The following is a 26,860-nucleotide window of genomic DNA, read 5'->3' as shown; positions in this document are numbered from 1 at the left end:
AAAGCATTGCATAAAACCTCAAAGCAGTGTGTAAGGGCTATAGAGTCCAGAAATGGCAAAATATTTATTGGTTGTCACAGTAACTTGCAGTGCCAAGAGATTCTGAATATTGACTCTATGACAAATCTGTTTAACAAACAGATGATTTTTGGAAGATTGCATATTCTTTTGACAATAAGTAATTTGACGGGAAAAAGTAGAACAATAGGTTATAGGGGGTAATGAAGATATAAATTGTTATCATTAGTATTCAACATCAAAAAAATTCATTTTTGGAAGATTGCATATTCTTTTGACAATAAGTAATTTGACGGGAAAAAGTAGAACAATAGGTTATAGGGGGTAATGAAGATATATAAATTGTTATCATTAGTATTCAACATCAAAAAAAATTTTCCTTAGGAGTAATCTCCTTGTAGAAGTATCCGGAGCAATGGAATTTCAAATTTTAGCACACCTAGTTACCATTTCTAATAGCAACTGTTTTTTTTTTCCAAGTCATTTATGTTTCACATTTCAATAAAATCAATTGAACCCCAGTAAGGATTTATGTCTACTTCAATCACACAGGTACCTGTATTTCCATAACAAAACTGGGTAACTATGATTTCATTAGGTAAATAGTTCAATGTTTTTAACTATACAAGTCAATTTTCAGAACACCACTGTCTCAATTAATGCACCCCAGTCTGGAATTTATAACTGGCAACTTCAAATATGTCTTTTATTGTGTGTCAACTATCAAAGATCTAAAGAGTGATTTGATGGCTAGGGTAAAATAAGGCCTTGAGGACCAAATGGACCCAAAATGTAGAAGCTAGTTTGGGGCTCTGATAGGGGATGGTTGAGAGGAAAAATCTCCATTTATAAAATACTCATAACTAGGCCAAATACTCGAGCACAAAGCATGGTTCAGAAATGCTATTCACCAAAATATCTACCATATTGTAGGGTTAACCAAGTTCACCTGTTGCACAGAGAAAACTGCACACTGGAATTTGCTGAATTCATACAGCATGAATCCTTGCTTTAAATATACAGTGGACTAAGTTTTCTAGCTCTCAAGCTTGTAGGGTTAACCAAGTTCACCTGTTGCACAGAGAAAACTGCACACTGGAATTTGCTGAATTCATACAGCATGAATCCTTGCTTTAAATGTTTAAATATACAGTGGAATAAGTTTTCTAGCTCTCAAGCTGCAGTATGTTAATTGGTACTAATAAGAAGCAGTAGGGAGTTCTCACCCAGCACTATGTAGGGTAGAATGATTACTGATTGGGAAATACTTCATGTTGCACTATCTCTAGCTCTCAAAATATTTGAACAACGCAACGTGTATGCCGAATCTTGTTTTACCTTTGATTTGATCACAATTATTTCAAGCACTCGTTCAAAACAATTTAATGGTTCAGATTATTTTCGTCTCTAATATCACTGTGGGTTCTTTAATTAATTTATTCTCAACTAAACAAGAGAAGAGACACAAAAATCAATTAAATTACAGTTCTACTTTTCAATATCACTGTGGGTTCTTTAATTAATTTATTCTCAACTAAACAAGAGAAGAGACACAAAAATCAATTAAATTACAGTTCTACTTTTCAAAGAGTGAGCTACACTGTTGCCAACTTATTTGTTTACATGTAACATGTGTGTAAGATTTTACGGTAAAATGAGATTTTTTTACTTTCCTTATCCCATAGGAAGGTTGTGACTCAGCTAGCGGGTGACATGGCACAAGTCACATCACATCAATTTTCCCAAGACAACAGCTGTTAAGTAACGACGAGCGTGGCTAAATATCTGGACGGGTGACTAATTAATATGTAAATTCCAGGTGCCTCCTTCTTGAACGACGGCGGTAACGATATTGACGAGATGGTTTCATTGTCGCGGATTAATTTTAAGCCACCGCAATATTCGTAGGTGTCATAGGAGATTGAGCGCAAAGCTGAAAGACAGATAGGGTTTTGACTAAAAGAAAGGAAAAAGAAATCTAATCTTGGTGAAGTTGTATTTTCCTTTGGCAATTTCCCCTCTTCTGAACCTCATTTCCCCTCCTTCAGCGCGATAGATGGCCTGTCGGAAACGGTTCCGTTTTCCGTTTCCGAAAGAAACGAAATAAAGTTTACGTTTCCGAAAGAAAAGAAAAGAAACGCAGTTCCGTTTCCGAAAGAAAAATACAACTAAACTAGGAAATGGGGGGGCGTTTTTCGTCAGCCTCTCAATCAGCCCTAGCTAGGGTGATTGCTTTGGGCTGACATTTGGTTTGGGCTACAATTTTTTTACGAGAGGGAAATTTCAGGCTGCCAGACTAAGCTGGTCTACTCCCTGTTTGAAGACACCCCTTTAGATCAAATAGATATAATTTAATATGCCCAATTTTAATTAAAGGTATTATTATTATTGCGCTAGGATTTATACTCCTAGGATGAGACTGAAAAGTCCCTTTACCCAAGGAGTCCTATTGTTCAATGGGATTACAATACATATTAAGTAAGTATTGAAAAGCGGAAAAATAAATACCTATTTTACCCATTTTTATTGAAACGTACAAGTAAACCTATGTAGAGGTAGGTACTTAGTTTACAAGTATCTCATAGGTACCACATCAGGAAATGGATATTTAAAAGAGGTTTTAACTACTTAGGTGCAAGTACATACAAAATTACAAATATCTACTCCAGTAATAGTGTTCTTTTTACGGTTGGTAAGTAAACGCGATAGCGCGATACCTAACCAAATTGAGCCCTAGTTTACCGAGATCTCGGTAAAATGGTAAAGCGAGATCACGTCACGATAGGTAACTATTTTTTGGAACGCGAGAAAGTTCCTATGAACCCTATTCAGATTTTAAAAGGTACTTAAATAACGTGTACGCGGGTAAGACCCAAGACTTGATGGACACTATAAGTCAACGCGAGATATTGGGCAAAAAGATTTGAGCGATCCTGTTCGATTCTTGTTAAGAGTATCGGCCTACGGATTGGAATTCTAAATCTGACTAGGTATACAAGTGATCAAGAGTGAATCCGACTTTTCTTTCTCTTTGCCGAAGTGGCCTTTCCGTCCTTAAAGGTGTGTGTCCAAAAATAGTCGATTGGCCATCGATCGATGTCGATCAACTTCGATTTACATCGATCAATGTCGATTTACATCGATCGACGGCCATCGACTGTGTTTTTCCCTCAAACAAGATTAATTTCTCTTCAAAATCGTGCGATACTGGAATTTCCGTACACTGTTGTCAGAGCTGACATAAGACATAAGTACTAAGTAAGCCGGTACATCAATCGACCATGTTCTTACAACGCTACACGCATAGCATAAATAATATTTTTAAGCTTCGCATTTATTCCTAAACACGTTCTAAAACTCAATCAGCCCTAGCTAGGGTGATTGCTTTGGGCTGACATTTGGTTTGGGCTACAATTTTTTTACGAGAGGGAAATTTCAGGCTGCCTGGTATCCTTCCTGTTTAAAGTCCCCGAGCCAGACTAAGCTGGTCTACTCCCTGTTTGAAGTCACCCCTTTAGATCAAATAGATATAATTTAATATGCCCAATTTTAATTAAAGGTATTATTGCGCTAGGATTTATACTCCTAGGATGAGGCTGAAAAGTCCCTTTACTCAAGGGGTCCCTCCACTAAAAGTGGGAGTTTTATATTTCTATGTCCTCTAGGGACCAAAGTCTTCAAATCTGCAGGTAATCGAACCCGTAACCTCCAGTGTGCAAGCCTATTGTGATATCCACTTGGTCATGGAGGTTGCTTTGGTGCAGAGACCAGTAAAAATACATAGTAGGTATTTAAGAGAAACAGTGACAGAAAGAGTTGCACAACAATCTGAAATTTTCAAATGACTTTTTATTTTTATTAGGTATTTTTTGAGTTCATATTTTTAAGGGCACATATTTTTAAGACCTAGGTTCTTTTTAATGGTTTAGGAACAATATTTTCTTAATTCTAAGATTCACCTACAAAATATCTACCATTGAGAGTATTTGAGAGAATGCCCCTATGGGTACCATTAGTAACGAGGTTTTTCCTAACAAGATTTCAGAGGGCATAGTTCACATGAAACATCTAGAAATATTTTCACTTGTTCCATGTCTATCTGGTAACAGCCAGAAATGATAGAAAGGTTATCGGTCAATAATCCTTTACAATATTTCTCTAAGAATTCTTAGCCGTCCTAGAAAAAGGTTTGTTGTGAACGGATACTACAAAAATTCTGTTGCAAAAAAGTCAATAAGGTAATACTACAAATAGTGTTGGACTCAAAGGGTTAACAATTTTACGAGTAAATTCCTAAGCAAATAATTTTCTCATTGAACTCATCTGATTTTCTGGTAAATACCTGCGGCAGCAGCTTTCTGGCGTTTTAATTTATCCGCCGCCGTGATAAAACTTATAAAAAACACGAACACAAATTATCAACTAAAAGTGAAACATTGAATGCTTGAAAGATTGTTTTGGAAAATATTATTGTATTGACGAACGTAAAAACACAACTTTGTCGACCCCTTGCGTAAACTTCACTTCGGCGCAGACAAGTCACCCGCAACGCTCCGTCAGAGTAGGCGACGAAATTTGAAAGTTACGGCGCTGCTTGTGCGTACTTTCAGAAAGTAAACATCGCTTATCTAATCGTTTTCATCGTAGAAACTTTCATGTTGCTTGAGCACGTGTGAAAGGGTAGGTATAATTAATTACCTACCTATCTAGATACATACCTATTTTATTACCTAACTTATGGCGGGGACCACAAAGTGCGTATAAACTCCGTTTAAAAGTTGTCTTGGATCCTAGAAATCTGTTTGACTGCAATTTTTGAAAATACCTATAGATTCTTTCATCCGAGAGTTAAACTTAAACCGACTTTAGCTTGTCGCTCGCTCTGGCCATTGGACCAACCTTAGTGGCGTAGTAACGCGGTGGACTTCGAATCTGAAAGATGGTTGGTTCGGGTCCAAGAACAACATTTCTGACATTCATGCTGGGAAAAAAAGAAGAAAAAGCCACTTCCATGGGAATATGTATGTTGTGTTCTCAGTCTCTTGAGGACAATTGAGTAGCGACCTGTGGCGGGATTACCAGAGGAAAAATTGAACATATGGGAAATAACCCAACTTTGCATTTGTAGGTGTATTTTTTCTTCTTCTTCTTCAAGTTAATATTTTTTTTTTTTTAATTATTAATTTAGATAGGCAGGAAACTTTGTTTAGTAATTGCCCTCCCTGTAGAGCGTTAAACAAGGTATTTTAAAAAAAAAAAACATCCCATGATTCCCATGTAAGGCACAATTCTAGGGAGGCTAAAGCTTTGGACTGTGTTGGGATTGAGATTAATAAAATTCAGGATCAAGCTCTACCTAATACCCAGCTTCTGTTTGTTTACAAGTCAGAGATTGCGCATTCGCGAAAAATGGCCGCAAGGCTTCACTTTTTGATCAAAAATGCCCCTGATCCACTGCATATTAACCTCTTTGATCGGCCTTGAATGGAATGCGGAAAGCGGCCATCATATTTCGCAGGGGTCATTGACCTCTTACATCCCCTTGGAGTGTGTATTGCATGTTGCATACTTCGCTTCTCCCGAGACTGATCTAATGAATTTATTTTGGCAATATCTTCGGAACTACTCAACGGATTTTGCTGAAATTTTGAAGGGACCTAAAAAAAAAAGATTCCTCCCTCGACAAAATCCTGGATACGGCCCTGGTCCTAGATAAGGTGTGCTAATTTTGTTATTGTGATTAAAAAGGAAAATCAAAATACATTTACTTAAAATAATAATAGATAATCTGAGTGATTTCGTTGGAGATTGAAACTTTTTTTCCAGTTCACTCTTCGAGAAAAAATAAATTGAAATCTAAAAAGAAAATATGAAATATAGAATTAAATTAAATTAATAACTATATTCTAGGTAATATTTTTTCGAGAAAAATAAATAAATGATAAGAATAAATGTACCTAAAGAAGAAGAAAAAAATATCGATATGAAATATAAATAATTATACTAATAAGATTTTAAAAAATAATGAATAATGAGTACCTATATCGTATATTTTATTTAAGAAGAGTTTGAAAAGAAGAAAGAACGAAATAATGAATAAATTAAAAAATAGAGTAAAACGACCAAAGAAGAAAAAAAGGTCGGTGCAGAAGAATTAAAAAATAAAATGAAATGAAAATAATATGGAAAGTATATCTTCCATTTTCGGAAGGATTTTCCACCTTCAGGATGGCATTGAGAAATCGATTTTTTTTCCTTTGTCATCTTAAAAAGGGACGGAGGAAAATATTTCCAACCCCTATTTAATCCTGATTTATTCAATGGTATGGACTTTTGATCGACGGGGAAAAAACTGTTCTTAATAATAATTTTTCTAAATGGCTTCGGGGGAAAAGGAAAAAAATCGGCAGTTATTTTGAGTCTGCTAAGGACCTCCTCAATTTGTTGTAGTCTGGCTGCTAGTTCGCTCGAAAAAAAAACTACTTCCCAGGGAATTATCATAAATCTGTTTGCATTTCATTTGTAGCTCTGCCTCGCAAAACGGATCCATGAGTAGGTACGTCTCAGATTCAGAGGAGTCACAATATTTCCAGCTTGTTTTTTCACCAACACAGCAAAATACGGCCACCATATTATATCTGATGGTCGTATTTTCTGTATTTCCTGGAAATTCCAACAGGATTCCAATATCCTTTCAAAACGGATCCATGAGTAGGTACGTCTCAGATTCAGAGGAGTCACAATATTTCCAGCTTGTTTTTTCACCAACACAGCAAAATACGGGCACCATATTATATCTGATGGTCGTATTTTCTGTATTTCCTGGAAATTCCAACAGGATTCCAATATCCTTATCACAACGCCTCTCTTTTAAGGACCCGGTAAAAAATCCGATGATTTTCACCTCACCTAAAATACCTATGAGGGGAGTACTTCCTCTTTAATCCTTTAAATTGCTCAATATTTCGTATTATCTTTTTTTCTGTGCCCAATTTACTAATAATGAACTGAAAAAATATTCTGAGGTCCCTCCTACTGATATGGTTTCATTTCTACGATTATGAACTGTGGTTCACAAGCGTCCATCGCTAAATTGAAATTGAAATGGCTCTAAAGTCCTAATTGCTGCTCATAACAACCAAAAGAAAGGGGGCAAACATAAATAAACTAAAATTAATACCCAGCTCGGTCCAGGAATTCCAGGATTGATTTAAATCCCGGGATAATCTGATGTGGTAAGCCCTATAGGGCATAGTCCTGACGTTTTTTTTTTTCTTTTTAGAAGGAGCTTTTCCATTCAACTACCATGTCCTCGTAATATCCGGGACAGGATTTCTCCATCAGCGGGGCCTTCCTTCAGGTCATCTAGACATTTGAGTAGGTATACCTATGTGTGAACTATGAAATGTGAACTGTGAATGAGTGAATGGATCTTGTTTTTATAATATAAGATTTAGAATGCCTTTTAATATTTTCTGAATTTATTTTTCAAACAATTGTCCGGGTAAGATTGAAAAGTTTAAGGACATCCGAAGATGTACCTACGGCTGAGTTGGTAGGTTAATTGTGATCCAAAGAATGGGATCGTTTCTATACATTTGGGCTAGACATTATCAGTTCTAAAGAATAACCCCATGGAAATCGTCTGAATATTTATGCCTAGATCTTTAAGTTTCCAAGTGTTGTATTCTGGTATACGTAGTAAAATATTGTCTTCCGCAGAAATTTAGCCGGATGGATTATGAGGGATTTTTATCGGTGCTCTGGCTGAGGCACTCTATTTATAATTATGAGCGTTTCAATCGGATCTGCTCATAGAGAAACAAAGCTGCAAAAATACCTTTTCGGGTGGTAAAATTATTGCCGCCCGAAGAAAATCCATTGTGGCAGATCCATATGAAACACCCTGAATATGCCGTAAAAAGCAATATATTATCATGGAAATACACGTAAGATATCGGACTTCTGAACACATTTGACTGCTTGACTAGAATGTTTGAAAGTTACCAAAGAAGTCAATTACCTAATTACCTACTGTCATTGCATACCTTATCAAATAGATAGTAAAATGGTAGTACACCACAAACATGGGAATAGCACGCTTACGGGTCTTCTACCCAAACTTATTTTTTTCGACTATCATGCCACTTTGAGCTGGTCACGTACTGCTCGAGTTTCGACTAACTAAAAGCTTGGTTTTGAAAAATTGGTCCGAAAACATTTAGGTCAAGGTGGTAGAAGTGATTTTCACTTTCGAAGTACGGACGCAATATATTTCATTTCTAGAAGTCGACATGTTACATTTACGCGTAAATCTTAGAATGGTAGATAACATCGTGAAAGGTGGTAATGATAAAATATTACTATAAAGATTTGTATTTCTTATTAAAAACATCTTTTCACATCAATAATTAATTTATTATTGTACAAAGTGTGCGTACTTTCAGAAAGTAAACATCGCTTATCTAATCGTTTTCATCGTAGAAACTTTCATGTTGCTTGAGCACGTGTGAAAGGGTATAATTAATTACCTACCTATCTAGGCACCTACCTATTTTATTACCTAACTTATGGCGGGGACCACAAAGTGCGTATAAACTCCGTTTAAAAGTTGTCTTGGATCCTAGAAATCTGTTTGACTGCAATTTTTGAAAATACCTATAGATTCTTTAATCCGAGAGTTAAACTTGAACCGACTTTAGCTTGTCGCCCTGGCCATTGGACCAACCTTAGTGGCGTAGTAACGCGGTGGACTTCGAATCTGGGAGATGGTTGGTTCGGGTCCAAGAACAACATTTCTAACATTCATGCTGGGGAAAATAAAAAGAAGAAAAAAGCCACTTCCATGGGAATATGTATGTTGTGTTCTCAGTCTCTTGAGGACAATTGAGTAGCGACCAGAGGAAAAATTGAACATAATTATTATGGGAAATAACCCAACTTTGCATTTGTAGGTGTATTTTTTTTTTCTTCTTCTTCAAGTTAATAATATGATTTTTTTAAAAAATTATTAATTTAGATAGGCAGGAAACTTTGTTTAGTAATTGCCCTCCCTGTAGGGCGTTAAACAAGGTATTAAAAAAAAAATATCCCATCTGATTGACCATGTAAGGCTAAAGCTTTGGACTGTGTTGGGATTGAGATTAATAATATTCAGGATCAAGCTCTACCTAATACCCAACTCGGTCCAGGAATTCCAGGATTGATTTAAATCCCGGGATAATCTGATGTGGTAAGCCCTATAGGGCATAGTCCTGACGTTTTTTTTTTTCTTTTTAGAAGGAGCTTTTCCATTCAACTACCATGTCCTCGTAATATCCGGGACATGATTTCTCCATCAGCGGGGCTTCCTTCAGGCCATCTAGACATTTGAGTACCTACCTGTGTGGGAAGCAAGAAGAGAAAATCAGATAGACGTTTACAGCAAAAATAAATAAAAACAATAGAAATATGTAATATAATATATAAGTAAGACAAATAAGTAGGTATATAAAATATCATTTTTGTTTATCATAATATTATTTTACCGGTAAATATAGGGTGCCTCATCAGCTAGAGCGTCGAAAAGTATTATTTGTTATTTAGAATGCCTTTTAATATTTTCTGAATATATTTTTCAAACAATTGTCCGGGTAAGATTGAAAAGTTTAAGGACATCCGAAGATCTACCTACGGCTGAGTTGGTAGGTAAATTGTGATCCAAAGAATGGGATCGTTTCTATACATTTGGGCTAGACATTACCCCATGGAAATCGTCTGAATATTTATGCCTAGATGTTTAAGTTTCCAAGTGTTGTATTCTGGTATACGTACTAAAATATTGTCTTCCGCAGAAATTTAGCCGGATGGATTATGAGGGATTTTTATCGGTGCTCTGGCTGGGGCACTCTATTTAAACTAAAATAAAAAAAGGGAAAAAGAAATGAAACAAACAAAACGGTGTACATTGACTAGGCACGTTTATTGAAATAAAATAAAATGACTTGGTAAAATTATATAAAATAAAAGGACAAAATGAAAGAAAATAAATCAAAACACGTTTTAAAAAAGTTGAAAATTAAAATAATAAGTCCTTGTAGGCTGTAATATGAATCTCCCTCACATAGTGAGGACATACGGACAAGTAATCTGCCTCGTTTTGAAAACAGACGACTGTCGGGAAATGCACAAGATAATTTTAGCTGCACATAAACCACGAGTACCATTTGACGAATTTGATTGATACACATCTCAGCCAACAAGGATTAAGTACACAAAAAATAAAACTAAAGAAAAAGTCAACAAAACAAAATTAAAGAAAGCAAAAAAACACGCGGCTGCCTATTTCCCAAATTCAAAGAAACTGGACATTAAAAGTTGACTATCATTTCAAAGAGCTCAAAAATAACACTGATCACCAAACTAATTGAAGAAATATTCTAAAATCAAATCAGTGTAGACTGACATGATGGTAATGTCAATTGAGGCCAAAAAGAAATCAGTTTCTTTTTTATGTTTCAGATACCTCGATAACTACTTAAAACTTTGGTCAGAACACACATCTTAAGTTGAGATTCTCAATTCACTGAATTTTTCTCTTATAGATGTGATATCGATGTACAGTTTAGATGTCATAATATCGATCTTTTACAAGGGGTTTAATTTTGTGAGGACAAGGCATTCACATAACTATATATTTATCTTTGGTTTTTCTCTAACTCTTATCTGGACCAGTGTTATTTACAATAAATCAAGTTAAAAGATTGCACTTGGTAACAAGTATTTAAAAACAAATCTCGAGCTAGTCAATCCGCTATACAATATGTCCACTTTTATCAAATAGTCTACTATACACAGGGTCAACTTTCATAGGAAACTCGTTTGTACTTTTGACCATTGAAAATTTGCAAATACAAAACGTCCAATCAGGCTTTTCTTGTAAAGACTTTTTTGCACATATTTCGCCGGACACCGTAATGAACACATTATTAATCAATTTGATTTTCAAATAGTTAGGTTATATGAATAATATTTCCTCGTATTGTATCAAAGCAAAATCAATTTTGTCTTTATTATCTACCCACAGACATGGAGGAAATATTCCTCAAATATGAGGTTGAATCTCCCAGATCTCTTTTATTTGGTAAATACGAGGATTGATATAATTTGAAGTCTAAAAAGGGTATTTGAAGAAAAACAGGGATCTGTTATTTTAATAAGAAATTGGAGATGGAAACTGGTGGAATGAAAGTACTTGTATACTTGACTGCTGTTTTTGTTCATTTATTAGTATTACAATCCCGAACATTTTAAAAGTGACGAGTAAGTATATATTGGTAGAGATAATGAGATGATTCTATTTATAATCAACAGAGTACAAATAATCTCAAGTCAATAATTAGGTACCTAAGTAAAATAATAAATAGTACCTAAACTAAAATTATACGCTAGTAATGACTAGGTATGGTAAATGTGTCAAAATAATTACAATAATTTTGAGGAATAACTTAAAAATGAGTAAGTATTTAGCTAGAGATTAACTTATGGAAACAGTCTTTTCTTTGATTTTTTTAGTAATAAAATTACAAGTTATACTAAACATAACACATATAACATAGTTTTTAACATTCTAAGATGGAATTTGTTACTAACAAAATCTGAACAATAAAGATTTGCAATGAAAAAGAAAAATATAGAGAACAAAGGTAGTAGCAAGAGAATTCATAGTACACAAGGATATAGCATTTGTATGTCGTAAGAGAAAAGACGATGAAACAAAAGTGAGGGTTATTTTCATACCTATCATACTTTTAGTAACTCACTTGAAATATGTAAATTGTAAGTTTAACTCAAAATTCCTATCAGAATTTCTAAACAAAGATTTTAAATACATCATTTTTAAAACACTGTAACCAACAGATCGAATATTTTAAATACCACTAAATAAATAAATTTTAAATAACAAATTATTCTTTAAAGTAAGTGGTGGAATGGCAAGTAAGACCAACCTAGGAATGGTTCCTTTTCAGCTTTAAATTCGGCATCTTATTGATCAAGGATTGATATAATTTGAAGTCTAAAAAGGGTATTTGAAGAAAAACAGGGATCTGTTATTTTAATAAGAAATTGGAGATGGAAACTGGCGGAATTAAAGTACTTGTATACTTGACTGCTGTTTTTGTTCATTTATTAGTATTACAATCCCTGACATTTTAAAAGTGACGAGTAAGTATATATTGGTAGAGATAATGAGATGATTCTATTTATAACCAACAGAGTACAAATAATCTCAAGTCATAACACATATAAGTATAATATATTTTGGTACTTACATGGATAATATATAAATTGTGCTTTCATTTTTTAAAATTTGTCTCGCTACACATATAAGTATAATATATTTTGGTACTTACATGGATAATATATAAATTGTGCTTTCATTTTTTAAAATTTGTCTCGCTTTTTTTTAAACATTAATATAAATTCAATATCCGAGACCAAGTAGTCATGGACAGGGCCTGGGTTCGACTCCCAGCAAGGTAAAAAAATAAAATGTAAAGTACTCTGATCTATGAAGACAGCCACTTTGAAGTGATGGTTACGACTGGTGTAACTTTTTCAGTGGGTAGGAATGAGAAGATAATGTTAAAAACCCCTGTACTTTGACGAGAAATAGATGAAATTAAACCTAACCAAAAGTTGACGAATTTAACCCAGGATGGTTAAAGACAGCACTCAGCTTTTGGGAGAGTAGTGAGGAAGAAAAATGATTTTGTAATATTTATTCGTTACTATTTTTCTTTCTGAAAAGTCTTTCCCTAAAAATTTTAACTGTAGCTGATGTCATTTCACTCTTTAACCACTCTTGGTTATGGGAATGTAAAACCTTCCTAAATAGAAACTGAAGCTATCTTTTGAAACATTTTTCACTTTATTTTGGGACACGAACTTTCAAAGCGAAATATTGACTCTTTCTGAAAAGTCTTTCCCTAAAAATTTTAACTGTAGCTGATGTCATTTCACTCTTTAACCACTCTTGGTTATGGGAATGTAAAACTTTCCTAAATAGAAACTAGAGCTATCTTTTGAAACATTTTTCACTTTATTTTGGGACACGAACTTTCAAAGCGAAATATTGATATAAATTCTTCCCAAATTAAACTGGGTAATCTTTGGCTTAAAGTAAAGCAATGCCTTGACCACTCGCAATACCGTCCTAAGCCCGTATATCAAAATTCCAAAATTTTAGGAAACGCAAAATGTTAGCTCTTTTTTCCGGAACATTTATGGATCAGAAAAAATGTAGAAGTAACGGGTTTAGTAAAATTTCGGAATTTGACAGTGACATGTTTTTCTTTTAGGTAAAAGTCCAATTAAGATTGAATGGTTTAAATATTTTCACAAGAATTTTAGGGTTATTTTTTACTTTTCTAAAAGAAGGAATTGTGGAATTTAGTTACTTTCTATTACTATGGATGTCACTGGAATCGTAAAATATATATTTCAGTCATACGATTTTCGGTTTTGTTGTAAAATAATAAGATAAAAAAAATCAACAAAATGAAAAAAAAAATGTATACTTTTGTTACGAGAACTGTGAAGTAAAGTAACGCTGCACAATACTAGTAAGTTGATTTAACACAAATCTCATGACAAATTTAAAGGAATCGAATAAAACTGAAATAAAAATTGAGACTATTAGGTAATCAATTTGTAATAATAAAAACAATAGCATTCTCTTACTAACTAATAAATAATTAATAATAAATGAATAATTAAGAATAATAATATGCAAAATTAGTGAAAATTAATCAATGTTGAATAAATAATTTAATGAAAAAGTTCCCATAGTAAATGAAAAATTCAAAGAGGTAAAGAGAAATTTGTTTTTTGACATTAGAAAAGTAAACTCACTTCTTTCTGCTCAACACTGGGTATGAGATACCTACCATCTATTGATGACTTTGAAGTTGTTTTTCCTCAGATGACTTTTCAAACAGTGTCTTAGAGTAGAGCAGAATTTATTTCGAGAGATTAATTTGGAAAACAAGCATATTTGGAGAGATTTGTAGAAGAAAAATATGGAATATCGATGAATATTGAAATTACCAAGTATAAAAATGAGAGAAAGACTTTCAAGATGGTTGAATTTGGAACGTTATTATGATTTGGACAGGAAAGGGAAACCATACTTTTAATTCATGGACTTCAATTTCCAATGTTTGGTAGGTACTTGGTAGTTTTTAAAGACTTTCAAGATGGTTGAATTTGGAACGTTATTATGATTTGGACAGGAAAGGGAAACCATACTTTTAATTCATGGACTTCAATTTCCCATGTTTGGTAGGTACCTGGTAGTTTTTATTTTTATTTTATTCTTTTCCTCCATTAGGTACCCTAAAGCTTTTAGGGGTTCCAGATTTTTATTTTGTAAGGAAAATAAACAATATCAATAAATAATTCAACAAACACTGAACAAAGAAAATTTAAGAATAAATAATTATGGAATATAACCGAAAGTAAAATAAATTAATTTAATAGTTATAAAATATACATCATTTTTAAAACACTGTAACCAACAGATCGAATATTTTAAATACCACTAAATAAATAAATTTTAAATAACAAATTATTCTTTAAGGTAGGTGGTGGAATGGCAAGTAAGACCAACCTAGGAATGGTTCCTTTTCAGCTTTAAATTCGGCATCTTATTGATCTGTAGTTTTGGTCTAACTCATTCGTATTCTTTTTAACCCCTCTTCAATCGTTTAAATAGGTTTAGGTTATGTTGTTTGCATCACTATTCATTCACAAATAACTTTAAGAAAGTAAATAATTCTGTAGAACTGTCAGCGAGAAATCTAGAAGTAGAAAATGATTTTCTACGTCTAGGAAGTTATATAGGTCTGTTGTTAGGTAATCATGCTAGTACATATAATTATTTGGATAAATTCTTCCCAAATTAAACTGGGTAATCTTTGGCTTAAAGTAAAGCAATGCCTTGACCACTCGCAATACCGTCCTAAGCCCGTATGTCAAAATTCCAAAATTTTAGGAAACGCAAAATGTTAGCTCTTTTTTCCGGAACATTTATGGATCGGAAAAAATGTAGAAGTAACGGGTTTAGTAAAACTTCGGAATTTCAAGATAGAACTTTTGATCTTGAGACGGCAGCGTACTTGGCAAAGCCTCTAATATATTATAAAATTGTACATTGAAAATACGTTACCAATAAAAGCTATACAATAATTGATTATTACTTTGGATAAATTGTGTCACAGATAAAACGTGAAGGTTTCAAAACCAACAAACGGTTGGGTGAGATTAAGCTTCTGACAGATGTTATTAGAACCATAGTTGAGACATAAGAAGTACCAAATAGCAATAAAAGCTATACAATAATTGATTATTACTTTGGATAAATTGTGTCACAGATAAAACGTGAAGGTTTCAAAACCAACAAACGGTTGTGTGAGATTAAGCTTCTGACGGATGTTAGAATAATAGTTGAGACATAAGAAGTACCAAATAGATGTCTCGCATTACCCACGAATAAAGTCTCAAACCGTTGGATGACTTGAAATCCTTCACATATATATTTATATATTTGTAGAATAGAGCTCGAGAAAATGTATAAATACAATAAATTACAAGAAGAAACTATTTGCTTCTTCTAACCTCACTCATTCACTATCTTTCATTAAATAAGTACATCATTATTATCAATTATACGTATTTTGAATTATGTATAATTCCCTATGTAACGATTAAAATGTAAACAATGAGGTAATAACTGCCGTAATGATTTAAAAAAAAATCGAGAAAAATAAATAAAAAATAAATCTCAAACAATATGAAATCTCGAAAAAAAGAAACCAAATAATACTATCAATAAACTAAACAAAATCTTTGTCAAACCAGGAAAATCAAGAGAAAAAGAAAAAGACTGTTAATTTAATCCTTAAACAACTAATGTCATAGAAAGATTTGTTAATATAGAAGATAAATAAAAAAGCCATATTTTTATGAATAAATGAAAGAAAAGTGATTTTTAGAGTACTTATTTTCTTACGAGGAAGAAGAAAAGAATATATAATAAATCAATTTCTATAAAATAAATCATTTATAATACCTAAAAGTTTAAAAGAAAATCCAAGAAAAAATCCAGCAAAACAATATTACACTAGAACTCAAAATAAACAAAATATTTAACTTGCTTAGTCTGGTAAATTTTACAAAACACAACATAAGTAACAAAATGGGGACACTTCAAATTGCTTGTTAACTCTTTATATTGCCTTCTATCTCAAAACTTCGATACTATCGTGTTTGTGTTTAACTACAACTGAGTGGTTGACATCTTGCGTGAATTATTTCAAGCCAAACTAAACAGTTAAGGTCAATATGCAGAAACAACAAAGTAGTCTTCTTCCCAAGGTTTAACTTTATATCAACAAAGACTAGGAAAGTAAATTTAGGCTGTAAGTTTACCAAACGTGTCATTTTTTTTTTTCAACTCACTTTGCCAACCAAGAAAATTGAGCTAAGAGGAAAAAGAGCTAAAATACAATTTAAACAAGTATTTCAATAGGAGTACATCTTTACTATAAAGTAGCCATTGTCAACCTAGGATTCAAAGTTCATGTGTGGAATATTTAGCAACATTATCATGTAGACAAGTGTGCAACCATTAGACAATAGCAAGTTTAATAATATTTTGCATGCACCTCGGACTGACAACCGTATAGAACATAAGTACATAGAAAATGGGACTTTCTAGTAATAGCGGTCAATTTTTACCTACAATATCATTGCTGGCTTCCACAAACATGGCAAGATGCGTCCCAAAGTAGAATTATCAATTGCTTAATTTTATAATATTATGACTAGGGTTCTTAGGGATTTTCCAAAACCGATTAATTACCCATTTTGGGTGTCTAATATGAATCTAATTAACAATAATTCCCCCAAGTAGAACGTATAAATAAGACATTAAATATCCTATCCTATTCTGATGCGTCCCAAAGTAGAATTATCAATTGCTTAATTTTATAATATTATGACTAGGGTTCTTAGGGATTTTCCAAAACCGATTAATTACCTATTTTGGGTGTCTAATATGAATCTAATTAACAATAATTCCCCAAAGTAGAACGTATAAATAAGGTATTAAATATCCTATCCTATTCTGTCAGAGCTAAAATACAATTTAAACAAGTATTTCAATAGGAGTACATCTTTACTATAAAGTAGCCATTGTCAACCTAGGATTCAAAGTTCAAGTGTGGAATATTTAGCAACATTATCATGTAGACAAGTGTGCAACCATTAGACAATAGCAAGTTTAATAATATTTTGTATGCACCTCGGACTAACAACCGTATATATAGAACATAAGTACATAGAGGAGAAAAGAGCCCACTTTCACCCGCTCTAGCCAAGCATCACCAGCCTAACGAAATGTCCGTAAGTAAATACAAATATGTAAACCTATACATATTGGGTTGACAATAGCAGGTAAAGAGTACAAAAAACCACAAAGAGTCAAAGCAGAGCCCGGCTTCAATGGTTATAACTAAATTTAAAACAAGTATAAAGTACTGAGATCTGGTCCTCTTGGTTCAGCTGTGATAGATGGACTTGAGGGAATACTCCAATTTTATGAAATTAAACCCGGGATACCTGTTGAATTCATAAAACCAGTTAGTATACGTGACTTGGATAGACAATACATAAAGGAAAACAAAACGCAAAGGCGTCTCCAGTAAGATATGATCGGGTGTTTCAATTCTCTTTCCTCTCAATCCAACAATTCTAATGCTTTATAAAATTGATAGATCGAAAAAAAGTTTCTAATTTATAAGAATGAAAAACTCAGGATCATATCATACAACCCGGTGGTGTAATATAAAGATAAGTGTGATTCATTTTGGAAACTAAAAGACAACAAAAAAGTGTTTCCTACATTTTCCGCTAAACCCTTCTTCCCAAAAAGTCGAGTTCATTTCCCTTGTCCGTTTGTAATAAATACTCCCCTGGATGGGGGAACCAACCAACCAATATTCTGTATGTACAATAGAATTAGTTTGCAATTTGCCCTGTCAGATCCTTTCCTGTCCATTCAAACTCAAATTGGATAGTTTGAATTTTCTTTGATCCTTCATAGGTTTCTGATTTTTGGATCTTTGAAAAATTCCAGAACGTTTTGGATCTTTCATAACTCTTCAATTATTTATGTATCAAAGGTTTGTGATTCAAGCAAAAAAACAGAGCTCTGCTAGATGATCGGTGGCAACCAGACCCGCAGTTGTTGCCAACGTCGGAGTGTTACGCAACCGCTCAGCGACGGACCCCAAGTCCACTACGTCACTGAGCAACATTTTATTCTAAGAGGTTTTACCTTTGTTTGTTTTGAACGAAACCTGGAGGATTCTATTCCCCAGGGCATATCCGTTGAGAGATTGAATAGCGACGACTGCCTCGTCGTAGTTTGTCATCGTCACGAAGCCAAAGCCTTTACATTTGTTCGTCTGAAGATCTCGGATAACTTTGACGCTTTGCACAGCACCGAACGGTCCGAATAGTTGCCACAGGACACTCTCCTCTGTCTCAGGAGCTAGATTGTACACGAAGATACACCAGCCTGAGCCGTTCATTGTGTTGGCCGGGAGGATAGAACTAGCCAGGAGATCACCAGTCAGAGGGGAGAACCTGTGACCAACAGAAATTATGTTAGAGGCAAGGAATACAAACACGAAATTTCGGGATTCCAACACCGAATCCCGGAATTGAAAATAGAAAGAATGTAACAAAGATTAGGGAAGTATAAATCAAGTACAAAGGTAAAACCAAGAGTAAAAGAAATCATGTAGAAATAAATATAATATACAGAAGAACATACATACTAAACTAGGAATTTATTTTTAAAGAATGACTACATATTATTGACAAACAAACTCGTGTGATCTAGACTTCTAGATGTTGGTCTCTCAAAATAATTGTCTGACACAATGGACTTTATCTGCTGAACACTAAACTTTCTTTACATCTCTATCCCACTATATTTAGTTTTATCAAGGGAGAAAAATATATAGTTCTACTCACAACAGAATTCTACTTCTATGTATTCAAAGTTTCATGCCAGTCAGAGAGCTGATTCAGCTGATACAACATTACAATATGAATTCAATATCAATTCTCATGGGTCCTCTTTTTTCCTAAGCTTTAGTACAGGCGCTATACACCAAAAAGAGGGGAAATTGCCAAGGACAATACAGCTCTAGCTGTCCAACATAGCTTTGCAATGAGAATTGCGCTGATACAACATTACAATATGAATTCAATATCAATTCTCATGGGTCCTCTTTTTTCCTAAGCTTTAGTACAGGCGCTATACACCAAAGAGGGGAAATTGCCAAAGGGCAATACAGCTCTAGCTGTCCAACATAGCTTTGCAATGAGAATTGATATTGAATGAAAACTGTAAACTAACTACTTTTGTTAAGACACTAACCTCTGTAAACCCTTATTTATGGCTAGCATGGTTTTGCCAGTGCTAAAAACAAAAGAAGACAATCACAAATATCAGTAAACCTTGTTAGAGAATGAAAGACAGAACAGTCAGACTTTGTTAGGACAAATACAAAAATGCACTTCAACCAATAAAAAGCGAAACAGAGCACCGTTAGTAAAGGTTGTTAGCCAAGCCACTTATAGACCCATTGAAATATTGGAAAATTAGAAATTGGTCGTATTTTACATGTTATTTGAAGAAAAAAAAGTACACCGTTCGATAGTACTGAAAGGAAAGCTTAAATTTAGATGCTGTTTAAGCAGTTTGATAGCCAATCACAAATATCAGTAAACCTTGTTAGAGAATGAAAGACAGAACAGTCAGACTTTGTTAGGACAAATACAAAAATGCACTTCAACCCATAAAAAAGCGGAACAGAGCACCGTTAGTAAAGGGCTAAATGTTAGCCAAGCCACTTATCTCTAGATAGACCCATTGAAATATTGGAAAATTAGAAATTGGTCGTATTTTAAATGTTATTTGAAGAAAAAAAGTACACCGTTCGTTAGTACTGAAAGGAAAGCTTAAATTTAGATGCTGTTTAAGCAGTTTGATAGTTTCAAAATGACATACAAAATATACTTAGCCCAAAATGCCAACACATTTCACTCAGTCCAAGGGTTTTCTTTTTATTGTTCGTGCTTTTATTTTTGTAAGTAAAACATTTTATCGATATTCTTTCCACTTAGTAACGTGCTCTTGATGTTCAAGCAATCGCTCCTTTAGATGGCCAGAGAAATTTTCTCAAACCAAGCTTTTGTTGTTGTTTTGGCGGCTTTAGCTTTCGCCGAATGGCAATGGCAGAATAAAGGAGATATCTTTTTGTATCTACTAATCTGCAAACCAAGATTGCCAAATTTATAGGTATAGGTATAGGTATAGGTATGTTTTATTTGGTATTAATTTTTTTTTTACAATGAATTTCTTATCCTAAGCTTAATATAAACTTCTAAGATCTATAATACCTAAAAGTAAGTAATAATTTTACTTTTTAAAAAAAAAAAAAAAAAAAAAAAAAAAAACAAATTCATGTCGGTAGGTGTGAAAAGTCAGTGTTCCCTCATACTCTCATTACTTCATCCTTTTCATACCTACATGATGCATTCATATCTCAGAACATAGATTTTCTTGATCTTTCAGTCTGGCTGTGAAGACCATTTAACTCGGGAGCAAATATTGAATTAGCGACTACAGATAACTCACCTGTTGTTTTGTCTCTGATGAGCTTGCAGCTCTCTACCTCTCCGACAGATGAGAAGAGAGATTTCATTTCCTCTTGTGTCATTGTTTGCGGCAGATAGTTGACTATGAGATTGGTCTTGCTCTCTTCATTTGACGGAGTTTGGGATGCTGAGTTGTGAGAGTTGACAGAACTGTTGTGGAGGGACCCATTCTGTTGTGGCATAGCATCCATCCCGTTTTGCATCATTATGAAATAATTGCCTTCAATTTTGGCTGATGTTTGTTCTGTGGAAAAGGAAAGTTTACTTATTAGTTCAAAAATCAATATTTATTGTAGGTAGGTATTTGTGCTCAGTTTAAAAAAGGGAGGTTACAATCACAAGATTTAAACTCGTCAACCAAAGGCTAAAGTTGGTAATAAATTAACTCGATCCTGCAAATTAATTTTTTGTGTTAGTTAAACAATAGGTTTGATTTTATTTAAAATTTGGTAAAAACACATAATGAACATATTTTGGTAATTAGATTTTGGGGCCTATTGGACCATTGAAGACCCTTTGGCCAAGTGAAGATTACAGTTTGCCAAACTATGGGGACCTTATGAATCTGTTCTTCTGTTTTAAGATTGAAATGTCACTAGCAGTCAGTGGATCTTTTAATTCCTAAGAGCTCTTTCTTGGAGTGAGCGCTACAGTTGACTGAGCTACCAGTGGTAAGTATAACAAGGAAAACACACAATCCATCTTTATAATCTTTTATTTAGCATATAGCTCTAATGAAGTTTGGAATTTTTCATAGTGCCATGAAATATCCCGGGTTCATTTTCACAATAAAGAGAAGTCCATTCTGTATAAGGAATATGTCAGCACAAGCTGATATCCAGTCAATATTGAATTATATTTCTAAATACCAAAAGAACATTGAGGAAAACACTTTGTGTTTTCAAACAGTTGATAAGAAAAACATTACCCAAAGATTAAAGTTGGGTAGAAGTACCATAGATTGGTAGATATCAAAAGAGCACTTCTGAGTTTCAGAATAGAGAAGAATGAACACTCTTAGGTGAAAAGTAAAGACAAGGGACCCAAAAAGGGCAATCTTTAATTTAGCACTCAGATAAAAAATTATCAGACTTTTTTTTATATTTTTTAAATGTTAAAATATGAAAATACCCGCCAACGCCATGGCCATGAGATCAAAATTACACTGTTGCCAAGTCAGAGTTAAATCAAATCGCATAGGTAGGTGCTTGGAAAACCGTACGGGGCTCGTTTTTTTTTTTTTTTTTTTTTTTTTTTTGTAGCCAAAACCAAATGTCACTATGTGATTCCAAAGCAATCACCCTAGCTGGGGCTGATTGAGAGGCTGACGAAAAACGCCGACCCGGTCTGTACACGGGAAAAGGCGAAGAACAAGGACTCCTGAGGGAAACTTTTACCGTCAGTCGATAAGTACATATTTGTATGTCGTACTTCCTCCAGTATCGAAAACAATTGACGATATAAGCCAATGTAGTGGTTGCCCAGTTGAAGTTACATATTAAATATTTATTTTTCTAATACCCTGATAATTTCCCTCAGGTACAGAATGCTCGACAGAGATGTATACTATCACAGATCCAACGCTCATAAGAAACATTACGTCCTGAGCTTAATCTTCGCCTTTGACAGAGAAGAAGATGCATATCAAATCAGCTTCAGCTATCCATATTCCTATTCCAAATGTAAATTATACCTCGATACTTTGGAGAAAAAGAAGAATGAGTTCTTTCAGAGAGAAGTTTTGAATCATTCCATCGTAAGTGTATTACAAAGTGTTCTCAGCTTACTTACTTTAGCCGGTGGATACTTCAACCACCAGAAACCCTTCCAGACAGTGTTCTCAGCTTAACTCCAAACCCAAGAAGCCCACGCTGAGCCTTAGTTTTAGGGGCAAACAGCCCCAAAAGATGTACTAAGCTTATACGAATTTAGCGTAGTGTATTAAGTGGGGAACGACATTTGTGATTAGTAGTTATGCGTATTTAGATTTGTCTGTCTCTGTCGGATCAACCAACCACAATTAAAATTCCTTTTTTTTATTGCCAAACTGAATAGATTGTAATGAAACGGGAAATTTTTAAATGCTAGCCCTATTGTGTATATGTATAGGGTCAACGACTTACAAAAATTACTCACAAGTGATTTTTAATCTATATTTCGAGGGGTGGTAGCGGCTTAGATATTCAGGGATGCTTATTGAGATTTTGAATGGCGAATGTCGAAATTTTTGATGTACGAGTATTACACCCACGTCTTCTTTTGTTAATATTAAAATGGACTGAAAACCTTGGGTATAGATGCTGGTAGGTATTTGCTATTTTGCAAAGACGTACCTTCCTGTAGCTGTGTAGGGTGGACAAATAGAATGCTATGACGTTATGTTGCACTAAAGACTGATCTTTTCAAAATTGTCGAAAAGAAGTTCAATATTTTAGATTTTCAATAGATTGTGTGTTTTAAAAAGTGAAATGTTCAAAGGAAAATTTTCCGGAGCTGTCTCTCTGCCACCCTATGTGTAAACATGACGCCGATAGCATCCTCAACCATATACAGCAGGTACAAAGGACAATAAATTCATACGAACACTCCCATGGTTAAAATACAACACATTTGATCAAAAATAACACAAATATTATGGATTGAAATGCTTACTTACTGCTTTTCGGATCGAAATAAACTACTAATAAAGCGAAAGTGTGGATCGGAAAAGTTCCAAAAGAATGTACTTGTTATAGGCTTTCGGAATAAATTCCTTCCAGGCCTGCAAGATGAAGAAGAGAGAAACCACCCACTCAAATATAATGTACGTGCATTTGATTGATCAAATGGAAACTACTTACCAAACAAAAAATAATGAACAATAAAAAATAAATAATGACTTATTTAAATAAAAAGAAACGTGTGAATCGAAACACAGGAAACATTTATTGAAAATTAAATAAAAAGAACGAAAAAGAATAAAAATAAAAAAATAAAATAAAAAAAACGAGTGCTACTACAAACGAAAAAACAAGGTCTATACGAGAGTGCAGAACTGAAATAGAAAATCCGAAGGGGTGAGCTTTAGTAATCCTCCGCCATATTTTCCAGAATATATGGATTTTTCACATTTTCCCAGGAATTTCAGACCTTGTTCACAGTTTGTATAAAATAGGACTGTTTTATTTAATTAAAATGATTCAAAGTAGCAATGTCAATTAAAAATATCGAAGAAAACTTACATTTCTTCTAAGAAATATGCTTTGAAAGTTGAACTATTTTCTCAGGGGGTAATGGTTTGCTGCTGAAGTAGAGGGTGGTTTTTACAAGGCATTGAAATCAATGAGTTCAAAATGAACCCTTCCAAGGGGTGAGTTAGCTCCCTGCTGGAAATACTTCAAGTAACAAGTACACATACCTACTTCATTTCCATACATCATAGATATTTATCATGGATTCAGGTTTGTAGGGGATTCTTTTCTGAGCTTTTAAAGTATTTTAATAAATTAGAAATAGTTTTTCAAATAGCATATCCTCATCCAACTGAACACCTATGTATTTTAGCACAACCAGTAGCTGCACTAAAATGGCTAAATAATTTTTTAATGAGCAAAACCTAATTAGTAATCCGGGCATCAGTACTGCTTTGACGTTAATTACATCTTTAAATCAGGATAAGGTGGGTATTTTTTTCACTTGACCATAATATATTTTTATGTACCTATAATCGAACGAAATAAGTTCCAAGTTTTAACTCTATATTTTTTCAGCGTGTTTCCTGTTTCACCATACTTACCAAACGTTTAGTCAGCTTTTATAAAAATTTCTCGGGCCAGCAACAGCTTAGGGACCCATTTTTCAAGCGAGTTCTGTGCCTCTAGAGAACCTGCACAAATTAACTTCTACCTAGGCATCCGTGAAACATATTATACAGGTATAACATTTTATTATAATAAATTATGTATCTACTTAATCCAAAAATCTCTATTTTCCTGAAATATTTTCATTCCAATTTTTCCAGAATCTCGAACTGGATTTCATCATTGATCTTCACGCACATTCTAGTTTGAAAGGACTTTTTATTTACGGGAACAGCTACGACGATATCTACAGGTAATGCCGCGCCGTTCCTGGAAATCCTACAGGAAAAATGTTTCACACCCTAAAATTTTCCGGGAAAATTGTTCTCTATTTAGTAACGAAACTGCACTCGCTTCCCAAAGTTTCCAATAGATGGCAGCACCAGTACAATTTTCCTGTGAATTTTCCACCCCTCTTTTAAATTTTTAATTCTTTGGGGATACGGTGGTTTTCTGTCGGATTTCACGGAATGTTTCTCTATGGGATACTGAAATGGAATATTTCTCGATCGTGAGATTTTCTTATGGACATAAGATTTTATCTTTATGAACGATTTGCTTACAAGATTAACAAAACGAAATTTGTTCAATAGGCTGTTGACTAACTGTTAGGTATGGTTACAACTATAAGAGTGGATTTCAACAACATTTTTTCAGTCCTTAGAAGGCCTGTTAGCTAACAGCCAGTTAAGGTCCATTTGATTTGTATAGCTCTAACAGGGTTGTTAATCTAAAAGGCTATTAAAGGCTGAAAGGAGGTTGGTGAAACCCATGGTAACTGTAAAATGTAGCTCTAACAGGGTTGTTAATCTAAAAGGCTATTAAAGGCTGAAAGGAGGTTGGTGAAACCCATGGTAACTGTAAAATGTAAGCGTGGCCATCTTTGTTTTGATGCCTCCTTTGAAACTGGTAAGTCATGAAGACGTTAGAGTTCCATCAAGAAGATTCCTCGTACAAGTGAGATTTAGGGAAAATTTTAATGAAACATCCTGTATACAACCGTGCAGCTTGTTATAACACATTACTTGGCGTTGTAAAACTACCACTTTGATTGATCAATATCAACACATCAAAAGTTCCCAAAGCGTGGCCATCTTTGTTTTGATGCCTCCTTTGAAACTGGTAAGTCATGAAGACGTTAGAGTTCCATCAAGAAGATTCCTCGTACAACTGAGATTTAGGGAAAATTTTAATGAAACATCCTGTATACAACCGTGCAGCTTGTTATAACGCATTACTTGGCGTTGTAAAACTACCCTTTGATTGATCAATATCAACACATCAAAAGTTCCCGTGCCAGCCTAGTTAGCTTGGCTCTACCTTGCAAGCGCTGGGTCGCAGGTTCGATTTACGCCTGGGGCGGACTTTATCCTAAACGGATAAGATTCGTTCTCGGAGCGGCTGGCTTTCTCCTATCCTGTCTTCCTTCAGTTCCTTCTCTCTCCGCTTTCGGGGCGATAAGACCCCCTATCAAACCTCCCCAAAAAAGTTATTTCAGAGTTAAGAAATACTGGCCTGTGTTAATCAAATGGGTGACGTCAAAGAAAACCCTTGACAATGTGTTAACTCTACGTGGTAAGATCGATCATGAATAATTCCAGGTAATTTGGGGAGGGTGGATTTCACGTCGGAATTCGAGTACGATCTGTTCATTCGACCTGATACGTGCAACCCCCGGCACAGACTTTGGTTCAACTTTGTCATCGACAACACCAGATTGGATCAGAGGGTGATCCTGAACATTGTCAATATGGGCAAAACGAAGAACCTTTTCCGGGACGGTATGACACCCCTGGTGAGGTCAACTAGTCGGAATAAGAAATGGTAAAGATGCTTTGAACACCTGTCTGTTTTCAAGCCAAACTAAACAGTTAAGGTCAATATGCAGAAACAACAAAGTAGTCTTCTTCCCAAGGTTTAACTTTATATCAACAAAGACTCGGAAAGTAAATTTAGGCTGTAAGTTTACCAAACGTGCCATGAATGGGGAGCTCATTTGTCAGGGAATTTTCGTCTCGCGTGGGATTTTCATTTGACTTTGGGGGAATTTTTTCATCATTTGTGATTTGTGAGGTTATGAAAAGTTTCCGATTCCGATCCAAATCCAAAGTTACAAAAGATTTTCCAACACCTCAACACCTCATTCATTCCCCATTTTATTTTTTTAATTTTAACTGTTTTACTTTCTAGGAAGAAACTATTTTGTTTGTATAGCCTTTGTGAGAAAC

General features: G+C 34.3%; 2 protein-coding genes across 2 annotated transcripts; one reads left to right on the top strand and one right to left on the bottom strand.

Annotated features, from left to right (window-relative positions):
* Positions 1–17,374: 17,374 nt before the first annotated feature.
* On the bottom strand, positions 17,375–23,895 carry LOC103519687 (ELAV-like protein 2). The gene is made up of 5 exons (XM_026831103.1): positions 23,634–23,895; positions 20,689–21,037; positions 19,511–19,552; positions 18,398–18,708; positions 17,375–17,679 (listed from the first exon to the last, which is right to left on the bottom strand). The coding sequence occupies exons 2-5, from the start codon at positions 20,997–20,999 to the stop codon at positions 17,657–17,659; spliced, it is 687 nt and encodes a 228-aa protein (XP_026686904.1). The 5' UTR covers positions 21,000–21,037; positions 23,634–23,895; the 3' UTR covers positions 17,375–17,656.
* Positions 23,896–25,523: 1,628 nt separating this feature from the next.
* On the top strand, positions 25,524–26,463 carry LOC103519686 (cytosolic carboxypeptidase 6-like). Its single transcript, XM_017448283.2, has 3 exons — positions 25,524–25,541; positions 25,709–25,754; positions 26,234–26,463. The coding sequence occupies exons 1-3, from the start codon at positions 25,524–25,526 to the stop codon at positions 26,458–26,460; spliced, it is 291 nt and encodes a 96-aa protein (XP_017303772.2). The 3' UTR covers positions 26,461–26,463.
* The last annotated feature ends 397 nt before the right edge of the window (positions 26,464–26,860 follow it).

This window comes from Diaphorina citri, unplaced genomic scaffold (assembly GCF_000475195.1).
Source record: "Diaphorina citri unplaced genomic scaffold, Diaci psyllid genome assembly version 1.1 scaffold2884, whole genome shotgun sequence".
NCBI classification, from domain to species: Eukaryota; Metazoa; Arthropoda; class Insecta; order Hemiptera; family Psyllidae; genus Diaphorina; species Diaphorina citri.
Note: the sequence above shows the minus strand (reverse complement) of the source record. Positions and strands in the feature narration are given on the sequence as shown.